This window comes from Periophthalmus magnuspinnatus, chromosome 21 (assembly GCF_009829125.3).
Source record: "Periophthalmus magnuspinnatus isolate fPerMag1 chromosome 21, fPerMag1.2.pri, whole genome shotgun sequence".
Lineage (NCBI taxonomy): Eukaryota > Metazoa > Chordata > Actinopteri > Gobiiformes > Gobiidae > Periophthalmus > Periophthalmus magnuspinnatus.
The window spans coordinates 21,696,545-21,711,516 of NC_047146.1; the positions used below are offsets into that span (position 1 = coordinate 21,696,545).

The following is a 14,972-nucleotide window of genomic DNA, read 5'->3' on the forward strand; positions in this document are numbered from 1 at the left end:
GTCCCTCACGTGACCTGAGGAATGTTAACAATGCGGCGAGTGTCCAACTTTGTGCTGCATTTCTGATCCCGCTGCAGTCTGCGATAAAATGGAGGCTCATTTTATCAAATTTAAGCGTTCACCACGACTCCTTTGAGCTCGTCGGGTTATCCACGGCCCATATACGAACTTTGAGACCAGGCATCGGACGGAGTTTACCCCAGTTTCTGTGTTATTCTTGCTTCTTCTATCACATGGTAAGTTGGGTATTACTTTTCCAGCGGAGGGGAGTGGTGGTGTAACTTATTCGCACGGCTTGTTGCTGAGGGGTAGGTCCGCGATGTTTGTTAAAGTGGAGGACACGAAGTTGGGAATAGTTTTATCAGTTGTGATGGGTGTTTTCAAAGGGTTAAACGTGTAAAAATGTGTTGGATCGCAGCCTCTCATTCCCCAGCCTGAGGTAGAGCGGTGAAGGCCAAAGCACGTTAAAGCAGGGGTTTCCTGAGTAGTGTGTGTTCAGGGGCTCCGTGCACAGTAACTACAACAGCCTTGTAATAACTACGCTATGCGATTACAACGATTACTCACAATAATCTTAGCACACCCTTTTAATGTTTTCTTAAATGTAGATTAATTGATGATGCTCAAATTTAAATCTTGTTTGTGTATTGAGTTTGTTGCTGATGATGGTCACTTTGTTTGGTACGTTTTCCATTTCTATTCTTACTCTGTTACATACTAGTTGTTCTGTTCCACTGCAATCAGCAGCTAAAGAATGTGTTTCATATCAAATTGTTGTGGTATTTAGAAATGTCTGATAAACTTTAAAGAATATCTGATCTTCTGTAGTATATGTTGGCTATATACCTACATAGAAATGTTCTAATCTGCACATAATACTTAATTCAGACAATTGGAAATGCAGTTACAGCTGCTATAACTTAGGTTAATACAAATTCAGATTTTACACAGTTCACTCTGTAATGAATAATCTACTGATACACACCAGCTTTAAATTAAAACATCAACGCATTAATATTCATGCACATAATGGTTCATGAATGGTTCGTGACTACTCCATGCTGACTCAAGTTAAATTGTACTATTCTTCCTCCTCATCCTTTTTACCAGTAAACTGTTGAGGTCTTTATTCAAAAATAATAATAAATACTCCAATTAAACCTGCATTAATTAATAGCACAGGTAGTAATGATAATACCACTACTTTGGATTTATATAGATATATTTTTTTGGACATTCAAAGATGCTTCATAGTGCATTATTCATTCACTCCATACTCCACTCCATAGATTTTGTAGGGAGCTACTAATGAAGCCACAGCTGCCCTTGGGTAGACTAGGGGAAGCAAGGCTTCCATGGAATCCTGAAGTCATCAGTAGGGTCCAATCCATAGCAAAAGAAAATTGAATTCTGTCAACTGAACAGAAGCTTTCACTATTGAAAGCTTAGAGAAAGCTATACTTGGAGATAGAGTTGATGTCCAAGTAAGCACTCCATAATAAGCTGAACTTTAGAATATTCATACAGTGATATTTTTGGCACTGTTTAATTTTACAGTCCTGTCACTGGTTGAGCAATACTTGAAACTCAATCATTAAGACATTTTTAATGGAAGGAAAAAATAAAAGCTATCAGGATATTAAAAAAATACATAGACATTCACAAAGAGATAATGTCTTGCCATTGTCACCCTTCCTTAACCCCTCCCAATTGTAAATTTAATTGTACTAATCCATTATCACAATCATACATTTCATATATTTTTTGCTGGCTGTGCGACGGAACTTGTATTTTTTGTTTCCAGTTGTGAAAAGTCATTACTGCCTCATTTCAGTGTTGCTAGCCTGTTATGAGCTGTTTTGGGGGTTCACTTTCTCCACACACTGGGGACTGTTGTGCTTTGTTTACTCTGATACAGCACTGCGTTGCCAGGTAAGGGGCCACAGCTGGATCCAATCGCGTCAAGCATCTGTCCAGGAAAAATGCAGGGACGACAAACACAGGGCTACAAACACATGCGGCCAGATGTGTAGGGACTGGTGACCATTGTAGCCGTCACTGTGGATACCAACGTTTATATTAGATGTCATATGTAATTAGAGGTGGTCAGAGTATCGAAATATTGATATGTTTTGAAGATATGCAAAATTACTCTATTTTTAAATAAATGATATACTGCAAAAACGCTGATTAAACAAAACATGAATAGCAACAGAAATTAAAAAAATGGAACAAACTTATGTTGTAAACTTCTTAAAAGAGTGTAAAATGTTTTTTGTTTTGTTTTTTTTAACTGAGAGCCATTTTTGTCAGTATCATTATAGTATTTGTTACTTCTACAGGGAGTCAAGTGGTACTATGATTTGTTGATATGTAAGATCATCAGTGAAGGTCAATCTGGAGTCTGGACACAGGAATTTGTGCGGGATGCTGTACCTTTTGAGAGATGGCAAACATATGGGGTCACCTCTAAATAGGGTGGCAAACTCTAGGTCTAGGAATTGATGGTATTGGTAGTGCATAATGCCACCGTTCATATTAAAATGGCAACTTTTTCCTGGTAGACCTCTGTGGTAGTAAATTTTATATTTTTCTAATGTATTGTTAGAAAGTTAATTAACTGAAGCAGTTCTGTGCCACAAAATCCCCAATAATGATTATTGTCTGAGCTAATCTATTTTCTTTGTCAGTAAGTATACCTCAGTGTTTTGGCTCCAGAGGCCTTGCATTGTTGTAGATATAGTTTCATATTTGTTTTTGTCTCATAAATGTCTTGTGACTTGATGCCCTTTCTCTGTTGCATTTTCCACATTGGCTGTTGTTATGCTCAGATTATATAGGTCAGAGGTCATGATCAGCACGGTTTAGGATTTATAATTGTGGCATCTTCTTCTGTGTGTGTAGTAGGATATCAAGATTGCCACATTTATGCACCTGACTGTTAGAGTACATTGAGTTGCAAATGCATTTGGTATGGTTTGCTATTGCTATTCTCTAAATACATTGTTGCACTAACAACATGTATCATAGTCCTTTGCTCTATCTCAGTGTACCAGCATAAAGAAATTACTGTAGCTGCACACAACAAGATGTTGAATACTTTTAATATGAATGTAACAACAGATAGAACTATTACACTGTGAGATTGGGATTATGTTACATCTTTACTTCTGAGACTCAATTCCAATAAATCTTGTTTTCTGGTATATTTTGGTCAGTGTGTGTCTTGTGATGCGTTGTTGCTATGACTTTACTTGTGGAATGGAATGTTATTCGTTGGACATGGCGCCTAAAGCATCGCAGGAATGGAGTTGAGATCGCAGAGATGGTTCAACATTTATACACTCTATGCCCCTCATAACCCACTGTGGCCCACATGGACAGGGTTGCCATGCAGTTAATAGTACTAGTGTAATTATATCATAGCTCTGTAATTACAACTCAAGTATGCCTACTTGAATTGAAAACTGGAGTATTTTTTATCAAAGGAGGCTGTTTATAGATTCGACATTGCACATATATCTGTTTCTATACAGTTGCAAATACTATGTCGTAATTTTGAATCTCCTTTTGAAATCTCCTTTACAGACATTTGGTTATTCCAGTGTCATTTCCATTGATTATTGTTGCCCAATCTTTACTCTGGATGTTATAATGGCTAAGCATAATATGAATTGTAGTGCTTCCTATACTTGCCAGCAGCTACAGCTGTAGGAATCTGTCTATGCTGAGATCGGTATGTAAAGTTTATGAGCTACTCAGTTGGACAGCATAGCTTTAGGGACAGAGGAGGGTTGGGTCACTAATTTAGTCCAGACCAAAATATTTCAACAACTAATAGACACCAATAAATTGGAGCACAGATAGACAGGGTTCTATAGGATCCAAAACACTGAAAGTAAATCCTACACCTCAAACAATTTAACTTAAACTTGAGCTACGATAACAGATGTCTGTGTTATCCATCTTCCTGTATGTTTCCTGCAGCTCTATCTTTCAAACCTCACATATTTCACTTATTGTGTGTCTGCCCTGTGGCCTCACGTGAAGCCTATAATGGGAACATGTGCATTAATCCCATGCGTGGCTCGAATGCCGCTGTTATGTGAATAGATGTGATAAGGAGGCGCTGTGGTGTAGGATGTCTAGTCGTGTGGAGCTGCATCAGAAGGTCTGAACTGTGCTGATCCTGAGCTGGAGTTTAGGGTGTTTAATGATGACCATGCAGCTCAACTATGCACTGACAGGGGCCGACTTGTGCAACTGCTGTTAGGCACCGGGGGGTCTTGGGGGGAGTAACATGTATGTGTATATGTGTATGTGTGAGGGGGTGGGGGGCTTTATGACCCATGCCATTCTTAAATGATGCATTAGGTGTGCAGCAGCAGCAGAGCCCTTCATTGTTAGGAAGAAAGAGAAAAAAATGACCAGGGATTACATAGAAATAAGATAGCCTTTCATGATCTTGAATCTACCTGGCATCCAGCGTAACTATAAATGTAGGAGTGTCACAGAGTGCATTATTTGATTTTGATAACAGCCCAGCTGATCTGTGTCTCTTGTGCAGGCGCAGTTTGGCAGCATCATGGTCTGGCTCAGCAGTGCACTTGTGACCGGCTCCATTTCTTGGAATAAACTGGACCCAGAGCCGTGAACGTCACACTATGGAGAGATTGTAGTCGACCTCAGCTTCTTTGAACACATCAAAAACAGAAACAGATAAGAGACTCATCCTGTGCTCAGCGATCTGCAGTGGCGTTATTTATTTCAGAGCTAGTGTCTTCAGTAGCTGCCTATAGGGTGTGACACTTCACGCAACATTGCTGGTTTCATCCTCTGAGGCCATGAGGCCCAAGACTTTTCCCGCCGCCCCGTACGTGGGCAACACTCGGCAGCGGCTACAGGAGATCAAGGAGGGCCTGAAGCAGCCGGCCAAACTGGTGAGCCAGGCTCTGCATGGGGGCAGCTCTCGCTCAGAGGGCAACAGGGCCTCTGACAGTAAGGGCAATAAAGACACAGGGAACAGGCAGCAGCAGCTCCGTCCACCACAGAAGTTCAACAACTACCAGAATGCCCTGAGGGAGATCCGCAAGTCCCTCATGCCCTTTGCTAATGAGTCTGGGGCCTCATCTGGCTCAGGGCATCCCACTGGGGCCGGGGAGGTGAACAGGCAAATGCTACAGGAGCTGGTCAACGCTGGCTGTGACCAGGTAAGAGCAACAACAAATGTAAACACATCAGATACTGAAATAATATGTCTGTCTTCTTCTAAACACATAATGCCACAAAGATGCTCTAAAGTGTGGGATACTAAATGTGTTGTACACTTGAATTGGACAAATGTACAGTAACTGGATTCATGTGTTTTTTCATTAGTTGAAGGGGCAGCATCTTATTCCCATTACAACACTCTGAATCCCGAGTGTACACTGCGGTTATGTAACAAGATTGAAATGTTGAAATATCAAGTTATTTCCCAATCAGTCCATTTGCATATTTATCTGAAGAATGTGAGCATAACATCAGATATTTGAAGGCACAGGGGCGGGCCTTTTCAGAGAAGCATGACTGACATATTTGACCTTTGTCCTTAGATCGATGAGAAACAGCAGAGTCATGTGGATGCTCTTAAAGCAACGCACACATAGATAGTCAAAATAATTACAAAAATACTACCAAAAAGAAAGAAGTATACTTAACTTGTATCTCACCAACATAAAGTTCAATATATTTGCATTAGTGTGCCTTGGTGAAGTTTATTCTGGTACATGAGTGGTTAAGCAGCTCGCGGCCTGGCCCTGTGATAGAACATGGCATGTTAAGAATGCTCTGCTGCTCAGACTAATGCAGTGAAAAAACTCTCTCTTCTCAGAAGTTATGAGGATGCTCCTTTGGGGAGAGAAACACTGCAGGCAAGTCGGTTTCAACTCGCCACCACTATTGCCAAAGAGCACACAGAAAAGACCTCTGAAAATACCTTTGGGTCTAAATAAGAGAACTCACAATATCAAAAAATAATTGTGATTTTGCACAGATAGCAGTGTTTGGTTTATCCGGTCCTATATTTTAAACTTTAATATAAAATTTTGTTCATTATGTCCTAAAATTTCAACTTTATTTCCAGTTTTGGAGGATTCTTTCATCCTAGTGTGTGCTTAGCAAATATTTATAACTCTTGATAAATCCTGATTCAAGTTAACACTTAACACTTAACATATTATACTCAATTCGTCAATATAGATGAGAAGCTTCTGCTAATTATGATTTTTGTAGAGTAGATAGTAAAATTGATTACAAGTGACAGTAGTATTAAAACTTGCATTTGCTCTTGTGAGGCGTGTTAGATGCTTTATTATAAGAGGCACATTGATCCCTTGATGTATGTAGGCTGTAAGTTAGAAGCTTCTGGCGACCAGTTACTGTGTGCGGCCGCCACCATTGTGAATGGACCAGAGCCATGGCGGCCGGGCCAGTGCAAACAGGAAGTGAACATTCAATGGCAGCAGGGTGGAGCAGTTCCTCACCGCTCAGTCCAGTCGCCAGTCACTGTGTCGCCTCCTCCACCTTTTTAGCTGCAAAGGAAAATCAGACATAATATACAGCTGCCATAATTTTTACAGATATTTCTAAAACGTTATGACTTTTCTGAGAAGGAAATACAAATCCAGCCTCTTATTTGTTTAATTAATATGACACTAGAAAGATTTAAACATAGCGTTATCAGGCCTCAAGTAAATTGTAGAGCAATGTGGCCCATTACATAATAAATGTTTTTAAAGGAAATGTTTTGGAGGGGCTGCGAGGGAGGGGGAAGTTGGGGGTGGCAATGGCATGCCACGCATCGAGATGACAAGGAAGCACACGGAGTAGAGCAGGGTGTGTTTAGCATTTTCTTCCCTCTGAAACCTTCTGCCATTACAGAGTCTTTGCTGTTCGGACCATGTGTGACTTAGGACGCACAGATATAGTAAAGGCGCCTTAAAGCAAATTTGTGATGTGAAGAGGATGCAGCGCCTTTGGCAGTTTTCTTGTTTCAATCCTAAAACTCAATCCACACTTTAATGATACAAGAAACAATAAAACACAGAGAGGTTTCTCCAGCTGAGCATGTTGGATGATGGATGGACATCCCTCTTGGCATGTCCATCCAGCGCTCTGCTCTGGACCGTCCGCCATATGGCTCTCATTTGTAAGCTCTCATAGAGGAATGTGTTTGAGAAATGGCTCAAAGTCTCAGGGTCTTCCTTGCAAACTTTATTTTTAAAGTTTTAAACTATTTGTAAAGTTAATATCTTTGACCATACTTGGGCAAACGATTTTGGCATATGTTTTTGTTTGTAGTAGCACATACTGTTCAGCTTTGCGCACTTGTGATTATGCGTTTGGGATAACTCCATGGCTTGTGGCCTGTAACCATTATGACAAAAGTACAAGTGTGGCCTGCATATTTTCAAATGAGGAAAAGAAAGGCAGAGACTGGCAGATAGCTTGGATTCCTTCTTCCTGAGCGGAGGAATGTGAGCAACATCTGCCGCCATGACAGCTGGGTCACCACCAGGCCCGTCCAAACCAGACACAGCCAGCAACACAGCAATAAAGAGGGGAAGACATAGAGATATAAATTTTAATAGAGATGGAAAATTCTGTATAAACATTTGGACTTAAATAACCAAATGTTTGAAATACGTGTGGCCAGTGAGTTATATCAATGCAACACATTTATTACAATAGTGAAATACAGTGGCCAGTGCAAAGAATGTTTTTATGTGGAAATGTTATGGATTCAGTATGTGACCTAGTATAGATTTACTCTATGTTCTCACATATTTGATTCCTGATTCCTTCAAACAGGGAGCTGACTACACTCCATGTTAACTCCATCTCAAAATGCTCCGTAGTGCCACATTTACAAAATATAGCACTCGCCTTTTAACAGTGAGGAAATGGCTTGTGACATTACTGGGCAGCTCTGGCCGCCAGGACTCTGCTGGCTACGCTGGAATGTAACACACATCCACTCACAGGAAATGGAGTATAAACACTGTGTCGATGGGCGGATGGCTATTCTCTGACTTAGCTCTGTTTGTGTAAAAAATAGGGAGAGCGCATTTGAAATAGAAATGTCTACGCAATTCACAAGTTACACCTATATGGTCACCGTGACAGACTCCAAACAACACATCAACTACAAGTCTGTGGCCTTGGCATTTCCTGGCTTTGGGAACTGGGTGTACGCCTTAGTAGCTACATGCTCAGTCCCCTACATTTGAATCATTTAAGCCTACAAACACGTTTGGCAATGTTGTAGTTCCCATTCTTACTAAGGTCAACATTGTAAATACAAATCTTGTTCTTAATATTCTTTGTATTTTTTTTTTACTTGTTTGCTCTTTTGAGAAATATAAAAATCTTTACAAAATCTGAAGCTAAAATATGCTTGTGGCAGTGTCTCAAATTCTAACTAAATCCCTAATGAGTAAAATACTACGTAGCTGTGTATTTACAGCAGGCTTGTATTGCCAAATTGGACGTATTAAGAACAGTGATGTGGCCAGCAGGGGCGTCGGAGCAGGACTCAATGGAGGCTCTGTGAGGGCTCGGGGATGAGATGTCTTTGGGGTGAGGTCATGAGCCATTTGTGGGGATTTCTTCATTGAGGTGTGGATCTGTGAGAAGGACAGAGGGAGGCAGACATACAGGCCATAGCATTAGACAACAAGTTTGTTTAGACCTGTCAAAATAACAAGTTTTATTTTATTGTTTGGAAAATATCACGATAAAATGAAACTATTTTATGCCACTGACACTAACTCTGAAACAGAATAATCCCATTAGATCGTATCAACTATACAGTATTCTTAAAAAAAAAACAAAAACAATGCAACAATTGAAAAGCAGAATAAGTAGTTAGTTAGTATCTAAAATTAGTCATAGAAGTTATTTATTTCACTCTCTACAGGTCAAATCTTATCATACTGCAAATATTTAAAAAATATCTCACTTGCACTGAAAAAAGACATTAATTATTGTAACACTTATTGAACAATATGTTGCTATAGTAATTTGTGTGACAGGGCTGTTTGTTTAGTTCCTAGTTTATGTTTATGTTTTTTAGTGTGTGATTAAAAATGTGACAGTGAACAGTGTTAGATTTTTATATTAAATGAACAGATCTGCTTTGGATTAAGGTAGGATTACGTCCTTCAGAGCTCAAAGAATGATTGGTATAGTTCCGTAAAAAGCTTAAAGGAATGTTCAGTGCGTTTCCTCCTTCACATTTTTGCAGCAGTGTCTTAATCTTACATTGCCCCCAGTTTAAGAAGAGATACTGCCAAAAAGGTTAACCAGCATATTTCAGATTGTGACCTACATACCTCTGGAGTCTTTGAATGACACACCTGTTGAGGCCAAAGCCACCAGGTCTGCATATGCTCCCTAGAGTGAAACAGGGAAGACCCAGTACAAGTTCAAACTCAAACACATGTTTGTTTTAATAGGCGTATTGTAAAAACAAAACAAATGGAACTGAGACACTGACTCCCGTAACTGTGTGATGAATGACTTTTTTTTCAAAAACAACATATCTAGGAATATTTCCTTTGAAAAGGATTCCAGTAACTGTTTAAACACATTTTCTTTTGTATTTGGTTGTGCAGGAGATGGCAATGCGAGCACTAAAGCAAACAGGAAGTCGAAACATTGAAGCTGCTTTGGAGTACATCAGTAAAATGGGTTATCTTGACCCTCGCAATGAACTCATCGTTCGTGTGATCAAACAGACTTCCCCAGGTGAATATAATGCCCATTAACATTACTAAACTATTTAAATTGTTCATTTTAAACACTGATCTATATGTCCAATATCTTGATATTGTGTGTCATTAGGAAAAGCTGGCATGCCAAACTCCATGGACCACCGACCACTTGAGCCCTCAGGTGAAGCTGCTGCTATGCCCCCCTACCACCAGATGGGGGTGCCACTGTACGACAGTGCAGCTGCATATGGTCCTGAAGGAGAACTACCAAGAGCTTACATGGGCCCGGGCCCGGTCATGAATTACATGCTGCCTCCCTCTGGGGCAGGACAGGGATCTGCCATGGGAAATCCAATGGGCCGCTCCCCAAACATGGGCACTTATACACCTGTGATGGCAGGCCAGAGTAACCCAGCCCCCAACATATACCCACCAGGCGCTCCACAGAAGGGCTACCCTGGTGCCATGGACCCCATGATGAGCTACAATGTTCCTGGCCAGCCGCTGCCCCCTGGAGGCCCAGGCCCACACTTTGACTATGGCCATGTTAGACCACACATGATGGAACCCACCAGCTACGGGGTCAAAAGGACCCCATCTTTCCAGAATAAGATGGCCTCAGCGCCCATGGCTCCAGACCAGTATATGCAGGGTAAAGGCGCTATGGGGCAGAGTGTGCCAGGGGGCTCTACAGGAGGGTATCCTGCCAATCTATACTTATCCCACTCTCACCCTCGACAAGCCAGCCCAACCTCCCACCAAGTCCACATGATGTCCCGGTCTCCAGGAGGCGCCATGGGGCCTGACTTCTCTGAAATACCCCAAGGTCTGATGACCCCATCAAGAGCCAGCCTAAACTTAGACTTGTACGAGCACCACTGGGCTGCACCTCCAGGACCAGAAGGAACCCCCTCGGCCCGGCAGCCTCAGCCTCAGTGTCCTCCCTTCATGGAGGTCCGTGTCCCGAGCAGAACCAACTCATTCAATAATCGTTCTGCTGGACCTGGCATCCGGCCCACCATGAGTGCACAAGACCCTTCCCTTGGACCTCCAAACACCATCACTGCAGTGACCTCTCCTCCCATCCAAAAGCCGGTCAGCAGCATTCGAGTGATGAGGCCAGAGCCCAAGACTGCTGTGGGACCCTGCCACCCGGGCTGGATGACCACTCAAGGCCCTGACACTGACACACTGAGCTATGTCCCAGAGGAGTCTTACAACCTGGAGCCTGCGCAGGAGCCCCGCTGCCCGCCACCTCCTTACCCCAAAAACCTACTCATGACTGGGACAGCTGCAGAGGCGGTAGAGGGTGCTTTGTGTGGCCCTCCGGACCCTGGGACGAGGAGCTCGCACAGCGGCAGCGGAGGCAGCATTAAAGAGGAGAGCCAGCAGGTGAAGGAGAAGACCAAGACAACAAAAGGAGAGAAGACGGTGAAAGATAAGAAACAAATCCAGACATCCCCTGTCCCTGTCAGGAAGAATGGGCGAGACGAGGAGAAGAGGGAATCGCGCATCAAATCCTACTCACCTTTTGCATTTAAGTTTTACATGGAGCAGCACATTGAGAATGTGATGAAAACTTATCAGCAAAAACTCACCCGACGACTGCAGTTGGAGCAGGAGATGTCCAAGGTAAGCTGGCAAATTGATAATTTGGTTACCTTATAATTACCTAATTAAAAGTGACTTAAATTTTTCTAAATGAACTCAAGCCAATACATTCGTAGACCTAGTGTTCCTCATACAAGGAGTGTTTAATGTCAATCCCGACATAGACATTGATTTTCCACAGAAGTGTAAATAAGTGTTAAAGGTGCTGGGCAGCTGTCAGAAGCTTGTGTTACTGTCTAAATACCAAACATACAGACTGTGAAGAATGCTCAAAGAGATGGTTATATGATGAGGCCATGGATGCCTGAAATACTTCGCTGTAATTTGTATGACTAATGCAACTTGTGCATTTCGGATGACCCCAATAGATCTTTTGCTTCACAGAAAATTCTCCAACTGATTTTTTTTTTTTTTTTCTCAGTATGATTTATTTACTGAGGGGTAAATCTAACATGTATATGTACAATTGTTTCTACAGTTACTGTATATGGCAATTTTTTTTTTTTATGAATTAACTGATGGAATCCTATGTAAACCATGGCCTAAATTGGTGAATGTCAGGCCTTATTTCCAACCCCCAAATAATGTTTTATATATAATTTATGTGTTTTTTTTAATATTTATATGTTTGTCTTTTTCCAGGCTGGCCTATCAGAAGCAGAGCAGGAGCAGATGAGGAAAATGTTAAACCAGAAAGAGTCCAACTACAACCGACTACGACGTGCCAAAATGGACAAATCCATGTTTGTCAAAATCAAAACTCTGGGCATAGGGGCCTTTGGTGAAGTTTGTCTAACAAGAAAAGTGGACACGGGTGCGCTGTACGCCATGAAAACACTGCGCAAGAAAGATGTCCTCAACCGCAACCAGGTGATGTATTATAGATAGAAGTTTTGTTCAGTTTTTGTTTTTGTTAAATATTTACCTTGAATTTGTCCCTTGTGACCATTACCCCAACAGTAGTGTCATAGATCTTGATGTTGTTTTTGACTTGCTAAAATAATAAAATGTAAATATTTTTTTCCAATCTGTCTTGTTGCAGGTGGCTCATGTGAAAGCTGAGCGGGACATCCTAGCGGAGGCAGACAATGAATGGGTGGTGCGCCTCTACTACTCCTTTCAGGACCGGGACAGCCTTTATTTTGTCATGGACTACATCCCCGGAGGCGACATGATGAGCCTCCTCATCAGGATGGGCGTGTTTCCAGAGACTCTGGCTCGCTTCTATGTGGCCGAGCTGACCCTAGCCATCGAAAGCGTGCACAAGATGGGCTTCATCCACAGAGACATCAAACCAGACAACATCCTCATTGACCTGGACGGACACATCAAACTTACAGACTTCGGCCTGTGCACGGGCTTTCGCTGGACGCACAACTCCAAATACTACCAGAAAGGTCCAAAATACTATATAATGTTTATGAATTGCTAGACAAACCACTACAGAAGCTAACTATAATGTTTTCTCCGCAGGAAGTCATGTTAGACAGGACAGTATGGAGCCCAGTGACTTTTGGGATGATGTGTCAAACTGTCGCTGTGGTGATCGGTTGATGACCCTGGAGCAGAGGGCAAACAGGCAGCACCAGCGCTGTCTCGCTCACTCACTGGTGGGAACACCCAACTATATCGCACCTGAAGTGCTTCTGCGTAAAGGTGGGTTTTATAAACAAAATGTTGCATATTTTTTGGCCAGGAGATGCGTATTCTTGAGAATTTGCTCGAGCAGATAAACAATTTGAGGAATGCTTACTTATCCTTTAATCTGTGTTGTGTGCAGGGTATACCCAGCTGTGTGACTGGTGGAGTGTGGGAGTGATCCTTTTTGAGATGCTGGTGGGACAGCCGCCTTTCTTGGCCTCTACGCCCACTGAGACTCAGATTAAGGTCAGTGACTAGGGAAAACATTAGTATTACCTTGTACTGGTATTGAGTAGGACATGTAATCATCATGCACACAGTTCTGATTACCCTTTATTCTGGATTTATCCTAAATTTCCTTTGTTTAATTTTCTAACACGGCTTTAGGTTATTAACTGGGAGAGCACACTACAGGTGCCTGCTCAGGTTAAACTCAGCCCTGAGGCCGTGGACATCATTGGTCGTCTCTGCTGTTCTGCTGAGGACCGTCTGGGAGCCAATGGAGCAGGTGAAATCAAGAGTCACTCATTCTTCTCTCAGGTGGATTTCTCCAGCAACCTACGCCAGCAGCCTGCGCCTTACAGACCAAAGATTGCCCATCCCATGGACACTTCCAACTTTGACCCGGTTGAGGAGGAGGGGGGTCCTGGGGCATGGAGCGACAGTGGAGACAGTACACGGACGCTGGACCTGCTCTGTTTTCCCCAGGGCAAACACCCAGAACATGCTTTCTACGAGTTTACCTTCCGCAGGTTCTTTGACGACAATGGCTGCCCGTTCCGCTACCCCAAACCTCTGGACAATTATGTCCTGTCTGGAGCCACCGGGGCGAGCAGCCCAGAGCAGGTGGAAGAGCAGGAGGAAGAGGAGGATGAAGACGAGGAGGGAGAACAAGGGGAGGGCTGTGAGCCCGTCTATGTTTAAAGACAAACTGACAAGTGGTGTGTGAAACCCCCTTATGCGTCTGCTCTGCCTGCACCTGACTGTTCAGAAATGGCACACTGGTTTAGAAAAAAACATAAGTATGAGGTTTATCAGAATGAACATATGCCATCATGTTACTTACACACTTTGTCTGTATCAGTACGCCATTCTGAACACAGCTGGATGTCCAGTTGCAGTAGTGACAATATATTCCATTGTGGAATCTATATCCAACCTCCTATCATCCAGGACCAAGAAACACTTATTTACGTTTTGTGCCAAGGGTGAAGCAGCCAGCTCATAGGGTGGCAGTGTCAAAGAATGTAACGTCTAGATCTTCTGAGTGAAGTCAGCTCTAAAGGAGTTCCATTCCTTCCACCTTTAGTCCAGCAGACGACCTAACTGCCCTAAGGGGGCTGTCTGACACATGAGCTGCTCCTGCTCAGGCTGCTTTACACTCAAATGTTGGACATCTCAATGTGAAGAGAGGAGTCAGTTTACCTTTGTTCACCACAAGAGGGAGTGAGTGCGGGCTGAATAGGTAACATGCCATTTTGAACAGCTGCTGCAAAATAAGCTACAAATACACATGCACACTTATCTGTTTTTCAAAATAGCTTCTTCTCAGTTCAAAATTATGAAAAATATTGTGTGAAAGAGTGTCTTTCAATGAGTTACAAATCACACAAATTTTATGAATAGTATTTTGAGCAAGACAATGATGATCCTCAACAAGACAGAGCATTTATGATAACATTTGTATACTATGAGTTTCACAGCCTATATAGCCACTTGATGGCTCCAGTCCTCCATAATAGGGATGTAAAACTGCCAACTTCAGTGTTAAGTGCCTTTACTGTTGTCTCCCCTAGAGGGTGTTGTTACACAGTCAAACCTGACTACATTACATCTGAAGTACTGAAATATTGGAAGCACAATTTAATGATGTTCAAATTATCCAGATGCTGATGCAGATACAAAATGTAGCAGTATGCATATGTTAATTAGAGTGCATAGCGTTTACATTAGCTGAAATGAAAT

General features: G+C 42.3%; 1 protein-coding gene across 1 annotated transcript; it reads left to right on the top strand.

Moving 5' to 3' along the window:
- lats2 (large tumor suppressor kinase 2) lies at positions 1-14,972 on the top strand. The gene is made up of 9 exons (XM_033986732.2): positions 1-236; positions 4,568-5,210; positions 9,657-9,789; positions 9,886-11,387; positions 12,009-12,236; positions 12,409-12,763; positions 12,840-13,022; positions 13,147-13,253; positions 13,395-14,972. Exons 2-9 carry the CDS (start codon positions 4,845-4,847, stop codon positions 13,929-13,931), a joined length of 3,411 nt encoding a protein of 1,136 aa, XP_033842623.1. The 5' UTR covers positions 1-236; positions 4,568-4,844; the 3' UTR covers positions 13,932-14,972.